The sequence below is a fragment of the Haliaeetus leucocephalus genome, unplaced genomic scaffold (assembly GCF_000737465.1).
Source record: "Haliaeetus leucocephalus isolate CR32 unplaced genomic scaffold, Haliaeetus_leucocephalus-4.0 Scaffold752, whole genome shotgun sequence".
Taxonomy (NCBI): Eukaryota; Metazoa; Chordata; class Aves; order Accipitriformes; family Accipitridae; genus Haliaeetus; species Haliaeetus leucocephalus.
The window spans coordinates 3,847,914-3,869,627 of NW_010973188.1; the positions used below are offsets into that span (position 1 = coordinate 3,847,914).

At 38.2% G+C, this 21,714-nt stretch overlaps 1 protein-coding gene across 1 annotated transcript in view; it reads left to right on the forward strand.

Moving 5' to 3' along the window:
- RMDN2 (regulator of microtubule dynamics 2) overlaps nt 1–21,204 on the forward strand; it is a 45,316-nt gene extending 24,112 nt beyond the window's left edge. Inside the window, exons 5-10 of the mRNA XM_010581264.1 lie at nt 313–388; nt 2,058–2,135; nt 11,098–11,196; nt 12,920–12,973; nt 13,063–13,143; nt 21,157–21,204. Of these exons, the coding sequence (XP_010579566.1) occupies nt 313–388; nt 2,058–2,135; nt 11,098–11,196; nt 12,920–12,973; nt 13,063–13,143; nt 21,157–21,204 (436 nt within the window). The remainder of the gene's footprint in view (nt 1–312; nt 389–2,057; nt 2,136–11,097; nt 11,197–12,919; nt 12,974–13,062; nt 13,144–21,156) is intronic.
- The last annotated feature ends 510 nt before the right edge of the window (nt 21,205–21,714 follow it).

The window sequence follows — 21,714 nt, forward strand, 5'->3', positions numbered from 1 at the left end:
CAAGTCTGGAAGTGTTGCAGTCTGATCTAAATGGTAGAAATATTGGAGGAGGAATCCCTGTTTTTTCATTTCACTGACAGCCCAAACAGTGTCACTTAAACTTCTTGTTTTCATTATTGTATTGTTTTGTTTTGGGGTTTTTGTCTGCTCCTGAATGCGTACAGCTCATGCCAAACTTCTATCCAGCCATCAAGATGGAAGAAAAACAGGTGTTAATCTGTGAATTAGGTATTGAAATATTTTGTAATTTGATTCAAAGGTTTATTTAAATCACGAAAAGTATGTGTGTGTGTTTTTCTTTTCCTCTCTCAGGTTTGCAATTATGTGTGGCTATATGTCTCAGTTTGAAAGTGTACAAAACAAAATCAGGAATGGTTATCTCTTTAAGGTATGTTTTTGTAGGGTTTGGGGGTTTTTTTAAGCTATTCCTTTAAATTATTTCCTTATATAGTGTCTAAGACAGATTTTTTGCAACACAGTAATTCAGCCTCACAGGTCTATTTTGGTGCCAATGTTAAAGTGAAAAAGTTATTTTTATGTATGCAAATAGATGATATGCTTACAAAATATAAGAACTAAGGTAGGATTCTGGGAACAGCATTAAGATTTCAGTTTTATTTTGTAGTCAAAGGGGGGAGGAAAATGGAGTGACAATTCTGTTTAGAAAATAAAAACATATGAAATACTAAGTGATGGACTAACACAGTTCTGCAATCATGCTTCATGCCACCCTTAAGAAGTAATATTTGTTTTAACACTGTCCTTTCAAAGGTAATCGTGGTTTTTAGGGTTAGCAGTTTGTGTTACATGTGCTACTCTCCCCCTCCTTGTCCTTGGCATTGCTTAGGTGCTTTCCATCCCTTGCCCTCCGAACCGGCGTCCCCCTTTCTGGGTGTCAGTGAGAGGCAGCAGATGTGTTCCACTTCCCAGGGAATGCCTGGGATGGGTCTCTATCACATCATGTCCATGTTAGGGCTTTGAGTGTCGCGGAGCTTTCCTATGAGAGAGCATTAATTACATCTGAGTTGTGCCAAGTGAGCTAAGCCTGGAGCGCTGGGACAAGGTAGGAACAAAGGGAAAATGACAAATAACAGAAGTGCTGCAGTTGTGTAAGGATGGACTTTAAAAAGAGCCCACAGTGTTAGCAGTAGACTTTTCGGGGAGGTTTTGCTCTTCAGAAGTAATTACTGAAATCTGTGTGAATCATTTGGAAATGTTAAGGATTTGGGAAAATAATAATATGAAAACATAGCTCCTATCTGAATAGTCTGTGGACAAAATGATAGAATAATAGGCTCTTAGATCTGTATAACTCGGATATGTTAGTGACTGGCTTAATTAGAACACCAGAGATATCTGGGGAGGGGGGTTAGGGAAGAAATTTTAGAATTGAAATTTATTTTGAGAGGCAAATGGTAGTTAGGGGTGAAATAACATATTTCTTTTTTTCTTCAAACTCAGGTTGAGCAATAAAAGCTTTCTTTAGTAAATTAAAGAGTGAAATAAAGATACTTATGACCTGTAATGAAAATTGTTTTGGAAGAAGCACATCATAAGAGGCTTTCTAGGTTTTATGGTTTCACTGTAAACAGAATAATTTTATTTTCTGAATTTTACATTATAGTAACAATTTGTTGTGTCATGTACTATTTCATTGGGGCAGTCACATTCCAGGGTGGAAGAGACTATGCTTCAGTGCTGGGTGCTGGCATGGAAGATCTGTCAAAGAAAGTGGTTGCTTTCTCACTGATTTGGTGTGTGACAGTTTCCTAATACTAACTGTAAATAAAATGAATTTAATTGAAGTTGTTGCCTTTTTAAGACAAAAGTTCTAAATAAAGTATGCCTTCTTGCATTGTGTGTAAAGTTGCTAAATAATTTTGTTTATGGTTTCCCTCCATGGGGAAAGGGTTTGCTAGTTAAAATATTTTAGGATGTTAGAAAAGAATTGCAGCAGAAGAGGATTTCTGAATTTGTTTATGATTAACAGCAAACTTAGAATGTAAACACACTTGCCAAACAAACATCTAAAGTGACACTGATTTTCTTTCTAATAGGAGCACCTAGACAAAGCAATTGAACTTAAGCCTCAAGATCCTTTTTTATATTACCTAAATGGAAGATGGTGCTATTCAGTAAGTTGGTTTTTTATCTAACATATGAATTGAGTATACTGAAAAATGATAATGCATTTGAAATGAAATAATGGGACTTAAGACAAAGTACGTGTTTATTGAAGTAGATGTTTTGAGCTAAATGAAGTGGTACATTTACATTTCCTGAATTAACTTCTGCATGTGTGATGTTAACTGCTGACCTTTCCTGTCATGTACTTTAAGTAAGCTGTGCTTGTGTTTCCCTCATGTTGCGTTCAGATTTCCTATCTGAATGTATGAATGAAAAGTAATTGATATTTGGAAGGGAGGAAGGGTGACCTCTGGTATTGTAAGCCTTGATTTCACAGAATCATAGAATGGTTTGGGTTGGAAGGGACCTTAAAGATCATCTAGTTCCAACCCCCCTGCCATGGGCAGAGACACCTTCCACTAGACCAGGTTGCTCAAAGCCCCATCCAGCCTCGCCTTGAACACTCCCAGGGATGAGGCATCCACAACTTCTCTGGGCAACCTGCTCCAGTGTCTCACCACCCTCACAGTGAAGAACCTCTTCCTTAGATCTAATCTAAATCTACCCTTTTTCAGTTTAAAGCCATTAGCCCTTGTCCTATCACTACACGCCCTTGTAAAAAGTCCCTCTCCAGCTTTCTTGTAGGCCCCCTTTAGGTACTGGCTACAAGGTCTCCCTGGATCCTTCTCTTCTCCAGGCTGAACAATGCCAACTCTATCAGCCTGTCTTCACAGGGGAGGTGTTCCAGCCCCCAATCATCTTTGTGGTCTTCCTTTGGACCTGCTCCAACAAGTCAACATCTTTTTTACATTGCTGGCCCCAGAGCTGAATGTAGTACTGCAGGTGGGGTCTTATGAGAGCGTAGTAGTTCTTTATTCTGCCACAAACTTTCTGAGTGACCTTGGGCTAGTAACATAGTTTTTGGTAACTTTATTCCCCATTTATAACTGAAGTTAAAGGCATTTATATGCTGTGGGATTATGTCTGTGGCAGCAAGGCTACCATACTTGCTTGGTAAATTCCAGGAGAATGTCACAACAAAGATGCAGGCATAAAAATCTATAATTCAACATAAAGTTTTGCAAGAGGTACAATTTGTGTTATGCCAACACAACAGGCGCTTTTAAATATTGTGTTAATGACATAGTGATAAGTACTCATATGAAAAACTAGAATAATTGTTTTACAAGGTTAGCTGTTTTTTTTGTTGTTTTTTCTTTTTTTTTAAATGGTGCTTGTGCTTGTAATATGAGAGTTGTCTTATTCTTAAGCCCACATCTTTGATGGCTCAGATGGCTATACTTATTGCTTCATCCTTAGTGCTGTGAGGAATCTTTCATCAGAAGAAAATGTTCTTGCATAGTCTATGCTGTAAAAGATCACTGGGAGGCTTCTCAGAATAATGACTGCTAATGCATAGTGAATTCCAGCCCTGTCTTTTTCCTCCAGCTACTTCCAGTGCTAGTCACTACAAAGTGACTACAAACTGGAAAGAAGGAGTTGCTGTGATACACTGCAGACTTTGTCTTTATCTGCAACAAGACTTAATGCAAAGTAATCTATCAGCAGTTTTTTCAGATCATATATTTAACTTTCAAAGAGCTTTCAGCAACTACATTTTTTCTCAGTTGATTTGAATAAAAAATTACACCAACTTTTTCAAAGAGCTTTTCATTTTGCTTTTTGTCACCTGGTATTCTTGAATATCAGCATTAGCTATGCAAAAGTGAGGTGCCAAAGATTGTCCTACAGTATGCTTGCTGTCCTGCCTTTAAAGAGCATCACTCTCACCAGTGATTCCTTAAGCAGTTTTATACCATGCTGTGTCCAACAGCTGACTGCAGCTTCCATTTATGTCAAACACTCCCAGATCTTTTTCATGGCTTATTTCTCACTTGAGCTATCACTTTTGGAAACTTAACATGTCATCTCAATATACCTCACTTTGTTCTTATTGCACTGCTTTTTTTACTCTTGTTTCATTTTGGTGACAATCAACACTTCCTGACTAATACATGTGGTTTCTTGCACTATATCATTACAGACTCATGTTCCACACTTGCAACATCTATGCAGGGCCTCCTTACTGAACACTGAAGCCACAGATAAGCATTTGCTTTAGGGTATGACCTGACCTGCATTTTATTAAGTGAAACAATCACCTAAACAGATGTAGCCACTGAAATACATAAGGATTGATTTCCTATTTCTCTTTTTCTTCTTCTTTTTTTTTTTTTTTTTTTTTTTTTTTTTTTTTTTTTTTAATTCTTGCCTTCTGTGACTGCCATGACAAAATAGTAAGCTGAAACACTTTGGCCATACACGTGATATAGATAGTCATTGGAACCTGTGGAAGATGTGGCAAATTCCTTGGTCCTATTCTGCAGACTGTGGTGTTTCATGCTGTGGTAATTATCCCAGAAGTAGACTGTTGGCTATGGCATTGGTTCCAAATACTTCTTCAGGGTAGGGATTATGATAGAGTGCTCGAAAAATTCATTTATCACTCCTTCTCTATACTGGTACCTGTAGATGGAGTAATAATGCTCCTCTTAGACTCTCTGTTTTTCCTGTTTAGTCTAGCTGCAGTTGAGGCTGGGAAGGCTGTGTTGTCCAACGTGAGGAAATTAAAGAAGGAAAAGGGATGTCTGAAGAAAGAAGGTTAGTTTTTACATTTAGCCTAGCTGACTTTGGAGTCAAGTTAGGATTGGCCACAATATTTGTTCTTTCGCAAGTGTTACTTCCAGGGCTATTATTGTCTAACTTCAGTCACGTATTCTTTTACTGAAGCAGCGTAGTTAAAAAAGATAGCCTATAAAGTATCGAACACTACTTTTGGTAACGCTTTGGGGAAACCTGAGGTACTTAAGTCTTCCTAGTATGGTCAGACATTTCCCATTAACTCCCCATTTAATGTTGGGGATCTTATTACTATATTCTAGCACTGGGTTTTGGCCTGATAAACTGGAAAAAATAGGTATAGCATAAGAGACTGTAAAAGGGGATGCTTCAAGTGTTATAACTCAGGGTTCCAATTCATTTTCACAAATGACAATCAGCTGAACAGACTTTTAGGTAAAAAGTATAGTGGAGGCAAATGGAGAAGATTTCGTGAAGGCTGAAATCTATATCCAGAGACTGCATGCTGCACTAGTAAAAGCTACTTGATTTGTGGAGTTTTGCCAGAATTTGGCTCTGACTGCCATTTCTCACCTTCCTCAGTGTAACACAGTCCTTTGCAAAGAGCAATGGTACAGCAATGCCAAGTTTTTCACTCAGTATTTATTCTTGCTGGGCCAGATCCAAAGCTGATGCAAAGTGTCATAGCACCTTCCAGCAGAAAGGATGAGCTGGATTTTCACTGCCTCACAGCAATGGGGGTTTGTCTCTGATGCAGAGCCAGTGGCAGTTGTGTGCCACATTGTCTAAAAATCAATTTTTGCTGTTTCTTATTTCTCCTGCCATTATAAAGTCAGTAGAGCTATACAAAAGAGGAAGATTCTTTTCTGATGTGTGTATCATCTCAGCTTTGTTAGAAAATTACTTCTGGTCTCACAATCAGGTAGGCAAGATTGTCACTAATCATTTCATAGATGTCATGATGGGCAAAATTTTGCCTGAGACACATGCTGTGTATACAAGAAGCCACATATAGCTCTAATGTTTTTTGGTTTGTTTTACAGGGGTGACAAAGGGAAAAAAAACCCCAACCTATTTATTTACTCATTGAGCAAACATAATTGAACACCACCAATAATGGATAACTGCAGAACCCTACTAAATGTTATTTTAATATTCTTTTTTCCAGAGCTGATATGAACTTCTATGTAGTGGTAATTTTTTTCCGGGGTAGTCTTGTTGATAATTTAGGAAAACATGATTACCATATAATTGTAATGAAGATACTTTAAAATACCTGGTAAACAAAGTAAACCAGTGTTTAGTATGTAGAAGAGATGTTACTATTCCAAAGAAAAACAACTGCAGCAAAATAGTTTTCATTTAAAATGTCTTTGGTGATGAACAAAACTTTTTCTTCTCAGCCTTCTGTGACAAAACCAGGCTTTGTTAAGTATGTAACTTTTAGGGAAGGTTTAATGTTTTAAAGATACACTCAGCTTGGTTCATATGATTTAAAATAAGTACAGTGCTTAGAAACTTTGAAGTTTCAGCTTCGTTTTTGTTAAGGGAAAGTGAAAACTACTTTGCTCTTCAGATCAGCAAGAATTATTTATTGGAAGTGAATTGATCTGTGGTGCATGGTGTGTAGGAATTGGTTTTCTTTCCTTAGAGTTTTGGGTGCAATTATCTGATAATCCTTTGTAATTTTGTGTTGGTGAGGTTTTTTAGTGTTTTAATGTTTAGTACAGCTTTTAAAATGGAGTACGTATCTAGTTAAGACTTATGGCTACTTGCCATTACAGGGCTGGCACAGAACAGTTAGCGTATACTTATGAAACTGGATTGGAGCCTCTGGTAAATGCTAGTGGGGTGTTAAAAAATAGATCTCTTGGGATTTCCTTTTTGCACATTACATGCTATGTGTTGGATTCATCTCTGGTGTATCTGTTTGGGTAACATCAGGGAACAAATTGACCCAGTTCCTTTGTCTGTGTGCTCTGTAAGTCTGCTCCCTTACTGGAAAGTGAAAAGCCCAGGGAATTCAAGTTGGATAAATGCCTAAATGCCTGTGCAGACTGTCCTGGTTCCTCAGCTGGCAAGAAAGAGAATATTTGTGTTGGAAGCCAGTATTTTAAAGCTGCTGTCCAGTTATTAATCTCTTCCAGAAATCAAAACATTGCAAAATTATTTAATACAATTTTACATTAATATGTTGTAATAAAAAAGAAAAAGCAACTCTCTGGGGATATTTAAGTGATGCCATTAATATTTTACTGAAGCTGGATCAATGGCATGATTTTCCTTTATGGAAGACAATTGTGTGATCTGTCTTCAGTGAGCTATTAGCAAGGAAACATCGGAGGAGGAAATCCTTTAGGGCTGCAAGTCAATCCTGGCTGAATTTTCAATCCAAGTGGGTTAGTTTCCTTGGTACCAACATCCTAGAGTTTGCATCTCATAAAAAACACACAGAAGACAAAACCAAAAAACCCCAAACTCCAGCCAGTGTTTTAGTTCATATGTGATTTTTGCTGATCCTAGACTAAGGAAGGGAAAGGTATGTTAGGAAATCCCTTTTCCCAGTATTTAGGGGAGAACCAGTTTTTCTGCCTTGGTCCTCAGAGGAACAAGAGGCCTGATAGGAACATGCAAGGTATGAACTTTCTGGGTGGCTTTCTTCCATTTCTGGTACTAGTAGAGATTTGGGTAGAATAAATCAATGAGAGCTAGCTGTTTGACAGATCTATAGAGAGATCGTTCAAGATGACCATCTCTGTTAGCTTTGGCATACTGAAGAGTGGCCTGCTCTCCTCGACAGAGGCCAGGCTGTTGTGGTGACCCACTCCCCTCCAGCCCTAGGGAAGTTCAAGAGTTGGCTGATGGTCCCTCAGGCCCTTGTTTTTCGCTCTTGAGTGAGTGGGACTAGCTCTCCTCAAGTATAGCAGCTGGGGAGCAATGTTCTCGAGCGACCCAGTACATTAAAACCTGATATTTCATGGAAACATAGTGTTCCTTGCAGTGCTCTTAGGAATTTTAAGGCTGGTGGGAGGACTGATGTCAGGGCTTGGGAGACCTAAAAACCCAAAACTCACTTAAGATTTGGAAATCATCTGTAGGGCAAGGGCAATCTTCATTCTTTAATTTTTTTGTTGTAGCTATTACTTGCTGCAGTAGCTGTTTTTCTTATTACTTTCTGCTGTCCTATACCATTCTTAAAACATGCATTAAATGGAATCATGGTTCCGCTGAAGTTGATGACAGTTACAGTCTCTTTATACCTGATTTTGTACAGACCTCCAGATACGCTTTGCACTATTTGGAATAACCTTGACTGTAGAAGTCAAATTTGCACTACACTAGAGCATGCTACACCAGGGTTCCTGTTGCCTGTGCTTGCTCACACACAGAGAATGCTTAATAAAGGTAGTTGGTATAGTAGGAATGATGTTTCCATTTCACTGAACGTGGCATAAGATTTATTCTAATAAAGTTATTTCAAATTAAAGACTGTGCTTGTGTGTGTTTAGGGAAAGGGTATAATTTCCTGTTCATCATTATTGCTGCAGGACACAATTTTGTGTCTTGCATAAAACAGGTCTTTTCCATTTGTCCCAGCTCAGTCATAGAGGGGTGCAGACTGACTCAGGTGGGGTGTGGTTAAGCTGTTGTGATGGGACCTCATCTGTCTTTAGCCATCCACAAGGTATAACTGTCTATGCTCCTTTTGTAGTTGAAGGAAAGAAAGAAGAGAAAGAGAGGAGTGTTTATCCCAGGCTAATGTAGGTGAAGAAGAATTGCCTAATGGAGATGCCTCTCTCTGTATCGACCATGCAAGGAACCTGGACAGCTCACATAAACTAGGCACTTCATTTATGGATGACTAGAGTCAGCTGCAATGAATTCATCAAGCCAGTGGCATATAAGCCTGACTGCTCAAAACATTGCAGAACTCTCAGACTATCTGTGTAATAGTCACACAGTGTAATGCTGGAGCCAGTGCACATTAAAGAAAACTCACTATTGTGCATGCGTGTATTTTTAACATTTAATTTTCAAAATTGTTTTAGGTTGGTGGGATTTGTGATATAAAAATGGCCAAGTGCATATATGTTTGGGCTTTTTTGTAAGTTCGAATAGTGTAAAGCAGCACCCAAGCCAGACAAAATAAGGACTAAAACCTCAGTAAATCAGTTCTGATTAAATCTTGTAAGAAAATAAAACAACTGCCAGGAAGAGCTTGTGTTTTCAATAGGTAATTATAACTCCACATGGAAAAACTGCAGTATTGTTTCTTCAGTATTGCGTAACAGCAGACACGTGTGTGGTAATTATATCTGTGCAGTATATGTGTATCTCCAGGGTGTTCTGTGGTCTTGCAGAAAACAGTGTAAGCATATACATTCCCTTAATTTTTTTCCCTCTCTTCCTCCCTCTGTAAGCTACCTCTGTCTTGTTGTGATGGACCTAGAAATACAGAAACCCCCTTCCTATTCCAAAAGAATAGAGAACACTGCAGCAGTAGATTGGTGTGAAGAAATCAATACTTTTGCAAAAATCCTTTTAATATCTCTCACAGAATATGTCTCAAACTATAGAGCAACTAGGGAAATGAAGTGCGTGAGGGAATTATGTACATACCTACAATATGAAGTTTCAACCAGCATGCTGCAGTTTTTAACATAGTGTGAAGGCACTGCAATGCAGAGAGGGGAGACATCTTGTTGCTTCTAAGAGTAAGAACTCTGGGATCGCTGGAGAGCTTTTGTAAAAAACACTTTATTCCCTTCAAGAGTAGGATATTTGAGAGAGAGAGAGCATGAATTAAAGCTTTATTTTCTTAATATTGTTTCTCTCTGGAATATAACTTCTAGTAGTTTTGTGTGAAAGACTTACTGACGGCATTTAACGAATAAGGCATTGGTCCCGGCTGAACAACTAGCAAGACTTGACAGAAGGCATCCGCCTTCTGTCTCCAAGCAATGTTGCTCCTATGTAGCTAGAGTCGTTGGGGCCAGATGAGAAAACATGGTCCTGTGCATTTTCCTGTTGTGTGCTCGCCTGTATTTGTGCTCTTTGCAATGGTATTTTTAGGAGAGTTTGCAACAAGAAATACATAGAGCTTGATGTCTGTTCAAAAGAGAAGCAGTCTGGTTTATGGCTGTGGATAATTATGTGTGGATGGATTCTTATATTTTACCATAATTAACTGGCATCTACTGAATAATTGCTGGATTTAGCTGGAGAAGGCGGGGGAGCAGCAACAGCCCTGAAGAGATTGGGAAGCCAGGGAATGAGGCGGGAATAATCTAAAGCTATCCAAAACCATTTTAATTTTTACACCAGTAGGACAGACTTGAGTTCAAGGCTCAACTCTGTTACTTGAATTGCAGATCCCTCTGAAAAAGACATGTCCCTATGTGACTCATATTTTACCTCCAGGTCTCTGATGACATGCTTGCTTTCTTTGCCTGTGTGTACCCCTTCTCTGTGTTGCCTCTGCATAGATCAGGCCAGAAATTGCTAGAAAACCACAGAACCTTGTTTTTTGCCATTTTTAAACTCAGCTGTACACTGTGATAGGAGCCATCAGTGCTGTGGTTCAAATACTGATATGAAGGCAAAAAGATCTGACTTTTCTTTACAGATGCAGTAGAAGCCTCCAAAGGAGGGTGGCTTCACTTCTTGATTTAAACAGACTCCAGTCTCACATTGCATTTCTTAGCAGCTCCATCCTTCATAAAAGATGTGAGGTGTGTTTTGCCAGGTTAGGTGATGGAGCCAAATACCTTATGGCAGTAACCAGAGCAGTTTCTGTCAAGTGTCAGTATATGTAAGGGAAGAAGTCATGTACATTTTGTGGCAATGTGGCAGTTCCCTAAAGTCCTTTTATAGCAGCCCATCTTCCTGAAATGAGAAGAGGTCTTTGGCAAGTGTTACTTGTCAGAATTGAAGAGTAAAAAATGAAGCCTATTTCTTAACAGTGGTTGTCACCAGCTTCTGTGTAATAAATTAACTTGTTTTACAAGCACCAAAAGCACTCACATTTTGGCTTTAGCAACAGCTTTTTGTAATGTTGAAAAGTAGTCAAGTACATGGTAAGCTGTCTGTCTCATGAAAACCTTAACAGGTTTAAAGCACTGTTTCTAATCTAAAATCCAAAAGACTATGCTTTCAGCTGGCAAATCGACAGTATAAAACATTCCTTGACAGGTTCTTTGGCAAAATAGGTTGTATAAGTAGTACAGTGGCACAGTACAGTATTTACTCCAAAACTGAGAAGCAACCCTAAAGACTTTTAAATTTTTTTTCTTTTCTTTCTTTTTTTTTTTTTTTTTTTTTTTTTTATAGGTAGCTCAGTTGTCTTGGATTGAAAAGAAAGTAGCTGCTGCTCTCTTTGGGACTCCACCAACTTCAACAATAGAAGAAGCATTGCAGAATTTCCTTAAGGTAAGTCCTAGCCAAGGGTTTTCCTGTGTGACTGTTTACCAGCTGCTGTGACTGTTGTCAAGATGTCTGTTCAACAGGTTGTGTTCAGTAGCTATAAATCCAGGGCTCTCCTAAATACCACAGAGCACTCTACTAAAATATTTTTTTTCTATTTTAAAATTAGTTTGGAGATAGTAGCTAGCACCTTTCTTCTTCTTTAGTTTTAGGGAATTCTTCAATGACTTGCCGTGGTTAATAGTATTGGATTTAATGTGAGATGGATATAGATTAATTATATATGCCATTGAAACAAATTAACCATAGTGATAACTGGCAATTTGCCCGTTTCTGCAAGAGGGTTAACATAGGCAAGGAAAACTTTGACATTGTGATATGTCTCTTTCTGATCTGAAGCTCTTTTAATTGAATTTCAGTAGAAGCCTTTCTTGCTTGTGGAGATGAAATTACCTTTGTAGTGAAGTAGAAAAGAAAGCTCTATCATACAGGTCCACGTTCCTGGGCATTCTACTTGAATGCACAGTTATGAGAACACACCACATGAACAAAACAAACCTCTCTTTCAGTGTCTTTTATATGAATAATTTCTACTTCTGGAGCTGAAAAAGACATGTTTTTCACTTGACTGAATGCAAAGGATAAACTTCCATCATTACAATTACTTTCAGACAGTTTCTCAAAGGAATTGAACAAGCATGTTTTCTTCACTGTCAAAAGTGCTTGTTTTCTGTGTTCTTAGTCTATTTAAAGATGGAATGATCTCCTGAATTTTGGAAATACAATGGTCCAAGGATTACCATCTTCCCAGTTTAAGAGACTTTATCTTCAATGTCAAACTCTGAAGGTGGTAGAAGTGTTTTAGCTTCAAGGCATTTTGTGGTGGGCTGCAGAGTAACTGTGGTTTTAAGGCATCTTCTGCAACAAAAATTAAATTACTGTCTGAAAAACAACTGTTTGGGGGGGGGGGTTCAAATGTTTGACAATACACAGTTTTGGTGAAAGCAGCATTGCTTTGGTCCAAGGATTACAGCTACTATAAATTTCACTCATGTAATTTTTCTCTCCCAAAAGCTGTTTGTTGATTAAAGCTGCTTCTTGGTTAGTAGATAATTGGTAAGGTTTTTACTCACCTTTCAAGCTTCTACATCCTTGATGTGTTTTAAACGGAAGACAATCTTGAACTTTTTTAACAACCTGAACTTTTCAGAAGATCGTAATGTGAAAAGAAATGTGAACACAGAGCTAGAAGATATGGGTCTGTGAAAGAAAAATAATTATAAAGTTCATGAATACAGTTCATTACCCATTACACAAAGTGTGAATGGTTGGTTGCTTGTTTATTTCTTTGATGAGGAAATAAATATTAATAATCCAGAGAGAGCAGTGTCTTCCAACCCCCTCTGTAAGTGAATGGATCCAACAGATATTCTGTAAAGTGATCCGATATCTTTACAAAGCACTTAGGGAGAGGAGAGCAAGCAGTACAGAGCATTTTTATGTGTTCAGTATCAGCACCTCATGTGCCTGGTTTAGGGTTTGAGTTTGGGGTTTTCTTGTTTTCTTGAGGTTTTTTTGAAGTGCTAAACAGATTGTGGTGCACATAGTAGGGATGATTCAGTCTGATGTTTGAGGAAGCTTAGTGCATTACTAAAAATGTTATGCAGACCACATAAATCTCATCACACAAGTTTTATGTCTATTTTCTTTCCTGTTTTTTATTATTTAGGCAGAAGAAATGCATCCAGGATATTCCAAATGCAATTACGTGTATTTGGCAAAGGTAACCAAGTTCTTTTAAAAATAATGATTTGTAGACTCTGGTATTCTTACAGTGGTCTGATTGGAAACAAAATGTTTTTTTCTTCTCAGTGCTATAAAGATCTTGGCCAGAAAAACAATGCACTGAAGTACTGTGATTCTGCACTGTCAATTCTCTCAGTTTCTAATGAGGTGCGTATTGAGAGTGATAAGTTGTTCTCTTGTGACTGCTGTCTTGTCTTTGGCACCCATTATTGCACTGTCAGTAATAACATAATGTTTCACTTTTTCCCCTGAACACAGAACCTTCCTTTTTCTTCCACTCTAGGTTGGCTCATTACAGTTGTCTGTATTAACAGCTTTAAAAAAATCTTTGTCTTGGGAACTGTCAGGGACTTGTCTGTGTTAGAGGCTGTCAGAAACTGAATTGCATTCTTTGTACAACCCATTTCATTACACTATCTTAAGCATAAGCAGTTGAGTGTGTCACTTTAGCTGTGCTGAAATTTTGCCCCAAACCTACTTTTTCTCAGTTGAAAGCATTCTGGATTTTTGTCCCATAGTCTCTGTCTCTGCTCCTGAAAGCCTCTAGTTTGTGTTAGCTATAGCAGAGGTAGATGAGTTATTCAAGATTGCCTTTGTCTTCAACCACAGTGCAGTTAAGGAGGCACAGTTCTTCCAGTTACATCTGCTGGAATATAGTTTATTCTAAGAGATTATTAGATTCATTTTTAGGCCCTTTAGAGTATTTTTAGTATATGGATGCAAATTTCTACAGATATTTGAGAGATTTTAAGTGATGTAATTTCTCAAATATAAACCAAGTCATGGCAAGAGGTTCATTCTGTCTGATCTCATGTAGAAGCAAGTTCCATAATTACCGACCCATGGCTGGAAACGTCTTACCATCCCAGAGTGTGACAAGTTCAAACCTGAGCTTTGTCAGCCTAAGGGACCCCCTTTGAGCACAGCAGATGTGGTAGGGAGAGAGAGAGGTGATTCCAGAGACGAATTGGCCCTATCCCATTTAATTCTTTGAAGTTAAGGAAAAAGACCATTAAATAGATCTGTAACTTGATTGACAATAAATGCTGTGTGTGGAGCAGTAACATGTTTATGTCAAGTATTCCTGCTGGGAAGAAAGACCACTGCATGCCTCACCAGCAGCTGCTCCTGGGTGGCCTTTATTTTTGGCCCAAGTTATAGTATGTACCAATCATAAATTAAACAATAATTGCTTAAGTTCAATGTTTCTTTAAATATGTATTGATACAGATATGACATTAATAGTCTCTTAACTCTGCTTTATTCTTTACTTACTGTTGAAATGTACCTTCGGCTTGCCTATTACAGAACATAGGAAAGACTGCTATAAATTACCTGTTATTTGGTGCCTTACATCTTTGCATAAAAAGTAGGACCAATGGTGTAAGGGAGAGAGCATACAACTGAAATTGCTTGAACTCAGCCTGTTTTGTATATATCTGCACTGACTGCGCTGGTGAATTTTTTGGTTTTCCTGTATTCAATTTACTACAGGCCAGGTAATCTTGCAATGAACTCTGAAGATATCTGGTAAAATCGCAAACAAACATATATCACAGAAACTTCTGATGGGCAGAAGACTGTGTTTAGTAAACTGGAAGTCGTTCAACATATTCATAAAGACTCCTTGAAAAAGTGTAGAGATAGAGATAGCATAGATTAGGATTCATCTTTGATAACAATAGCTGGACAAAATTTTGGTGACCAAAGGTAGTTGCTGAGGCTCCCCCTACACTCGGTGGAAAGAGATAGATGCATCCAGGTGACCCACCCTGCCTCTCTCTGTCCCCTGACAGCAGAGAGAGACTAGATGTGAAGGTATGTGTAAGATGTGTACCTGAGACACCTGACTCCTAGACTGTGCAGTTAATGAGAGGTGAATCCTGCCTTTAAAGTCCAGTGTCATCAGTCTAAATGTGAGCTGGAGTTCAGTGTGTCCTGGGCCACCTGGAGCGGCTTAGTCCCTGGTAAAAGGAATGCCCCATCACATTTCTGAAGTACCGGCAGACCTGAGAAGGAGGGGGGACCCTGAGGTGAGAGCTAGAATTTGGGAGCAGCCTGAAGGGTGTGTGTGTGTATTCTGGCAAGCAGGGTGGTGATGAGAATAAGAATGATACTGGATTGTGAACAGAAGAAATAGCAGCAAATGGACCCCCAAAATCTTTTGTCCATCTGAAGAGGACAAGATGATATGTCCTCTTCTGTTTTGACTAATTCTATAGATATCACAGATTTGTCTGCTTTGTCTTGTTTACTTGTGATGTGTTTTGAGTTAAGTTTAGAAAAAAAGAAAGTCCAGGAAAATATGGCATTGGGGCAATAGTGTGTAATTCAATTTAAAAAAAAAAAAAAAGGCAGTTAGCACAAGGTAAAACCACGTGCATGCTCAAAGGAATTACTATAAAATGGAGATCTGGAACACAAACTCTGCTGATGCTGTTACCTCAAGTCCCATCTGAATTAGAATATTACATGTTGCTTTGGTTATTGTGTTAGAGAAAGACTGTTACTGATTTTAGGGGGAAACATGTTGGAACTGAAGTGGTTCAGGGCTTGGAGCCATACAGAGGAATAACATTTAGTCAGGTTAGTTTAAGGGAGGGAAAAGACTGTAATAAGACTAAAGAGACATTGGGGAGACAGTAATAAACAGATGCTGTTAAAGTGCCTGAATTGACTACAGCCCTGGAAAAGATGGCGTTCATGATCTGAAAAAGAAAACGCAGGTCAGCAGCAGTCTGAGGATTTCTTTCAGTTTGCCACAGCACAGGATCTCCAGGTTGTCAGCAGCATGGTATGTTGTCACAGTCATGCAAAACCATCATTCCCAAGTGCAATCATAGTTTCTCATGTGAGTTTTCTCTCTTTCTTCAGGCAGGGGAATTCCTTTATTGTTTTAAAATGTTGGCTTCTACTGAGAAACATGTATATGTATAAAGGCATAAAATCAGGAGCAGGCTGAGAGAACAAAGTTGCTGGAAAGGTGCCACATTGAGGAAATGTATAGTATTTCATGATACAAATCATCCTGCAGCATAAGTATGAAAAATAATAGTAGACAGTGGTTTACTTTTTATTGCTTCTGAGCATCCACAGTTTCCAGTGACTTCAGTGGGAACCAGAGGTGCTCGGCATCAGTAAAATAGCCCATAGCTCATTTTAATCCTCAGGTCAAATTCTCAGCTGGTCTAACTCAGGGCACTTCTTTGACACTTTGTCTAGGATTCATTTTATGTAACATTTCAAGTTAAGTGAGATTACTTTGTCTTGAATGTTGTATCACATCCAAATATCCCTTCTGTGTGTCTGTTCTACCACTTAGAGAATATCTTTTTAATTCAAGGGGTAGAGGGGCTTCCAAACAGAGGTAATTCTTGTTAAGGGAAAAAAAAAAAAAAATCAGATGGCCAGTTTCAACCCTATTATGAACCTAAAAAAGGATACCAAAGAAATCATAAAAGGAGAGACAAATTCTGATTGAATGACTCCTGTAAGTCCTAATACCAGTTTTTAAAAATAGTTTGGCACATTTTTAACTAATCAGTCCATGCATTTTTTTAAGTTTAAAAGGAAATACAGGAGATTTGGTGCAAATTACAACTGGAAAACTAAACTGATGTTACAGTAGAGACCTCTCTCTTTAGCCTCTCTACTTTAAACAAAAACCTCCAATGAATCATGCGGTCCTTCCTTGGCCATAAATACTGTCATACTGTGGAGTGGTACTTCACTGCTGGAGGTGCACAGGACATAAAATTGTCCTGCTTTTCTCTGGTTGCTGTCCAGGCGGATAATCTCAGGGTCCTGGGAAACATTCACCCCTTCAGTAAAAGAGATCCTAATGCTCAGGGCTGCTGTGAGTTACTGTAAAGTGCATAACAGCTGCTCTGTTTATCTAGTAGATGTTGCATTACCCTTACTGAGACTCATTACTTTGTAGCACACTCAAAGCCTTGGTGAGTATGACTACATGAAAGGCTGTCAAAACCAGATGTGGTGGACTACTGTGATTGGAAAAAAATTACTTTTTTAAATTTTAGGAGAAAAGTGTAATTTAAATTTGAAAACATGAGCATTTGTCTTGCATATAGAAAGACAAAATGAATGGCTGTGTGTCTACGCTTGATTAAACACATAGCGCTTTGTATGTAAGGGGAATAAGACACTAATTTCTTGTTTATAACAAAGATTGTTGGGTATTTTCAAGGCTGGAACTTGTAGAAAATTAAAGTCTCAGTGTAGAATTATAAAGTATAATAAGAAATTATTTTTTCTTGTATCTGGAGATGAGCATGGGCATCAGAGTGAACTCTGTGCTTGTAGGACCCATAAGCTCACCACAAAGGGATAACAGCCTAGCAGAGGAAGAGATTAAAATTTCAAGGTTCTGGTGTCTATGATATTTTTTGAAAATTAATCTAAAAAGCAGCAGTTACATTACAAAAAAATGTAGTCTTGGAAGAGCTGAAGACAGCAAAGCAGGAAGAATGCAAAGCAAATCTATTTGCACTGAGAGTTGCTGAAAGTCTTACTTAAAATGCAGATAAAAACTTCCCTGAAACTGAGCATGTATTTTACAAAATTATTGGTGATTTAAAAAAAAAATCTTAATTTCAAAACCACTCCTTCCTACCCAGCAATTACAAATGAAGGCAATTTAGTGTTGAAATTAACAAGTGAAAGAGATTTAGATATTACAGAATTGATCGTTATGGCATTCACTTCCAACAGGTGTAGAATGGCAAGAAGCAGAGACTTGTTAGAGACTCTGCCTTTGGCCCCAGCGACATTTGAAACTCTAGAAAAGCCCATGTGGAGGAGGAAGTAAATGTAATAATGGGCAGGAACAATGGCTGAATGTTTACAAAAGAATACAGCTGCTGAAGAGAAATCATGGCCTTAAGATGTTCTTACATTTTTTTTACATCGCCATAATTGATCTCCCTGGTCATTAATTTACATTTTTAATATTGTCTGTAAGGAAAAAAGTGGGAGTTACAGAGGGATGGAAGAGAGGACAGAGTATAAACTTCAGCACCCATCAGTTGTTCCTGTTACAACAGACCATTTACATATCTTGAATTTTCCACAACAGATTTTGAGGAGAAAAAAGTAATTTACTTCTGCTTTTCAAGTGAAGGGTACAAATTATGACTTGTTTGTGGAAAAAACTACCCATCAAAACTATGTGAATAATTTGGGTTAACCTTATAAAATGTTTTTGTTTTCTCATCAAACAGAACATTTTCTTTTCTCAACATCATCAGGTCAATACAAAATGTCATTGTTTTCAGAGGATATTTGTTCCTTTAGATTTTGTGCACATTTGTCCTCCAAATGCCAAGCAAAAGTCTATGGTGTTTCAGTTACAAAATAATGGAAATATTCAGATTTGTGTTCATTTTGAATTCTAGGCTATTGTTTTCCTGCGAATACTGTTTGTGGAGCTGAATAAGAATTTCCTAATAGCTACCACCAATCCAAAATTAAAGTATATTCTGAATATACTTTAAATAACTATTCCTTAATTAGTGATTCTGTTTACACTGAATATGAGTGCTTCAGGCTCAGGAAATGGGCCTTTTAAAACCTCATTATAAAAAGATCAGATTTCAAACTGTAAAATGCTGGTAAAAATGAGACATTTTTAAAAGAGCTGCTAGAAGAATTTGAGACATCCTATATTTTACATTATTTTGCACTTCAGAGAATGCAGTCTGTTTTTCTCTTAATGATCAGACTGATTTGTTGTCTGCATGTTTTTGAAGTTCTTGCCAAAAGGTTTGTTTGCATTGTCTGCTTATTCTTTCTCCCTCTCCAAAAACGATTCCAAAAAATGAAGCTATCTTTTTAGTGCAGTAGTTTCATACATAAGGATAAAGTCTATCCTGATAAATACTGAGCTGCTTATATTTATGATTAAATTGACTAGTTTATCACAAAGTATTAATTTCAACATCCTATCAAAGGTAGCATGGTTTTGGCATAGTTCTTAGTGCAGCTAGACTGATCAACAGATGATTCCTCAAAGCGTGGAGTGTATCTCTTCCGCTGGTGTGCTGATGTTGCAGGGGCAGAGTGGGAGAAGTGGTCATGGAGGTGGTCGTGCACTGCAGGATGAAGAGGTTCACAATTGGTTTCCTGTTTTTGTAGAGTGGCCAGGGGAAGTCAAGCTTCCAGAAGTTTGAAACATATTGTCTCAGAATCAATATATAGGGTGAAGGAAAGCCTCAACAGGCATCTTTCTGAAGGGCTTGTAACTGGGTGTGATCATGTTTAAGCCATTTCAGTGATGACTACACAGAAAGAAGGGCTGTAGGTCCCATCGTGGTGGCGGCGGCAGCTGGACAGAAACAGGGGAATGTCTTGAACATCAAAAGCTCCGCATTGTGTACAATAGTAAAAGGAAACCAGATTACAGGTGAAACTTTGTCTTTTAAGTTAGAAAAGAACTAGTGTATAAAAATTTTACGTGACTTAATTATTCTAAATTGAATTCTGCCATTTGTAATTTTTCAACAGCAGTCTTCGAACTAGCTCAACTGTTTATTCAGTCTTCCGGGTGCGAAAGGGTGTTTTTCCCTCTACTTGAAGTATAATCAGGAAATGTGGAATTATTGTCAGCTACGTATTTTAAAGCTGTGCTTGCCTTGATCCTAAAAGCTTTGAGAAGTCATGGTTCATCCCCAGAGGAAGATCCTAAGAATATGAAAAAGCATAAAATGCTCTAACTTGTGACGTACAGCAGTCACATAGAAGGTTGCAAGTAGATGATTGCATTGTTTTATTGAAATATCTAAGGGGAAAAACAGTATTATGCAATCGTATGCAAATTAACACCTACTACAGTCACACCCTCTGTAAGAGTCTATCATGAAACTGAGAAGGGATAGCATATAGTTTTATATGATTTATATTGTCCACAAGAGTTATTACTCTCTAATTAACGATCCTTATGCCTGTTTGGGAGTCTCTTCTGTTACAGTCCAGGATTTCTCCTGGAGCTGAGAAGGAATGATACAGCTGTACCCAAAATCAGGGGTGGCTCTCAGCACGTCGTTGCTGTTACTGCATATCAGACTACAGCTTTGGACCACCCTTGCAGCCCAGCTCATTTAATATACCGTGCAGTGCCGCTGACTTCAATGAAACCCTACAGGATGCTTGTCAGCTTGGGATTTGGCAGTGGTTGCACACAATTACATTATTGGCTGGTGTAACCATTTTGGTTGTGGTCATGGGGGTGTATCATTCTCTGTTGACAGTTGGGACTTTGTCAACAAGTGCACACATGTGCAGTGCCTGGGTTGAGAGTGCATAAGGAAATAATTAGCAGAGATGGAAGGTAAAATCATTATCTTTCTGTCTCTGCTTTAATTGCCATTTAATTTTCACATGCACTTTTACATGTGTATGTCTGTGTGTATATATATCTATCAGTAAAATTTTTCAGCAGAAATTAACTGTCAAAATGTGGACTACCTCCAGTTAAGCCAACATTCCCTTTGTCCCACCAGCTCTCTCTTCCGTCTTGCTCTTGTTTTCAACTCCCTCTTTTCCCTTGTTCAGTCCCTGGCCTCCCAGGTCTTTTTTTCCTGTGCATGTCCCCTGTGGATGATGAAACATAAAAGAAAAGCAACTAAATAGGAAGAGGGGAAAATAAGTCACTGACCCTGTAATTTGAATACCTTTTGTGTAGCAGTTTGCAGAACAGTTTGAACTCATATTCAACTCTGAAAATTATATGAGAAGTGTTTAATAAATGTAAGCCTTGACAGTAGAAAGGCAAGATTGAAAATGGCCGTGTATTCAGTCAGCGCTGAACTAAGCCTCAGGGTGAACAAATGGGATTGATGCAAATATATTGCATTCCTCCTGTGACTTGCACCTCTTCCTCTCCCTGCTGCACTCTAAAGGGAGATCAAAGCCTGCCAGTCTTAACCCCCCCCCAAAAAAAAAAACAAACACAAAAAAGTCGACCTTATTGTTAATTTTTAGAAAGCCACAGACCCAGAAATCAATGAGGAAGAAAGTTGGCCAAATAAGAGATTTATGGCTTTGTCTTCCCATTAACAGCCAAACTTTGGGCATTAATGAAGTTTTCATCCTTAAAACTGGAGACTGGTACACTGAACAGAGTTGTGGCTTCTCTCCTTTTAGCATGACACGCCTCTTGGTCTGGAAGGACTTTATCCAAAGGTGACATAATAGTTCCCTTCACAGACCATTCTCAGCTTTGTTTTTAATGCCATTGTTACTGATTATTTTTTTTTTATGCTTTTGCCATCTGAGTTCTTACTGTTGACAGGAAGCCACTGGCTCAATTAAAGCAGCCCATTAAGTAGTTTGCAACAATAATAATTCTTGCTTTTACTGATGTAGTCTTGTTCAGAACTGGCAACCCACAGGTAGGATGCTTTGCACGTTCACAGCTTCTTCTCTAGCTAGTTCTTAGAACAATCATGGGTTTGCTTCATTCTTTTTTCTAAGCCCAGAGGAAGATTCAGGAAAGATTGCCCAATATTTCTGGGACCTTTGCAACTCGTAAAGCTCATTGCCCAATATAATCTTTTGCTTCTAAGGAGAGAGACAATTATACAAAGTTGTTCGGAGACATATTTTTTAAATGCTGTATCCTGCAAAATGAGTAAAGGATCCCATCAACCCATGAAATGCTGAACACCGTTCATATATTAGGAGACCCGCTTCTTTATCATT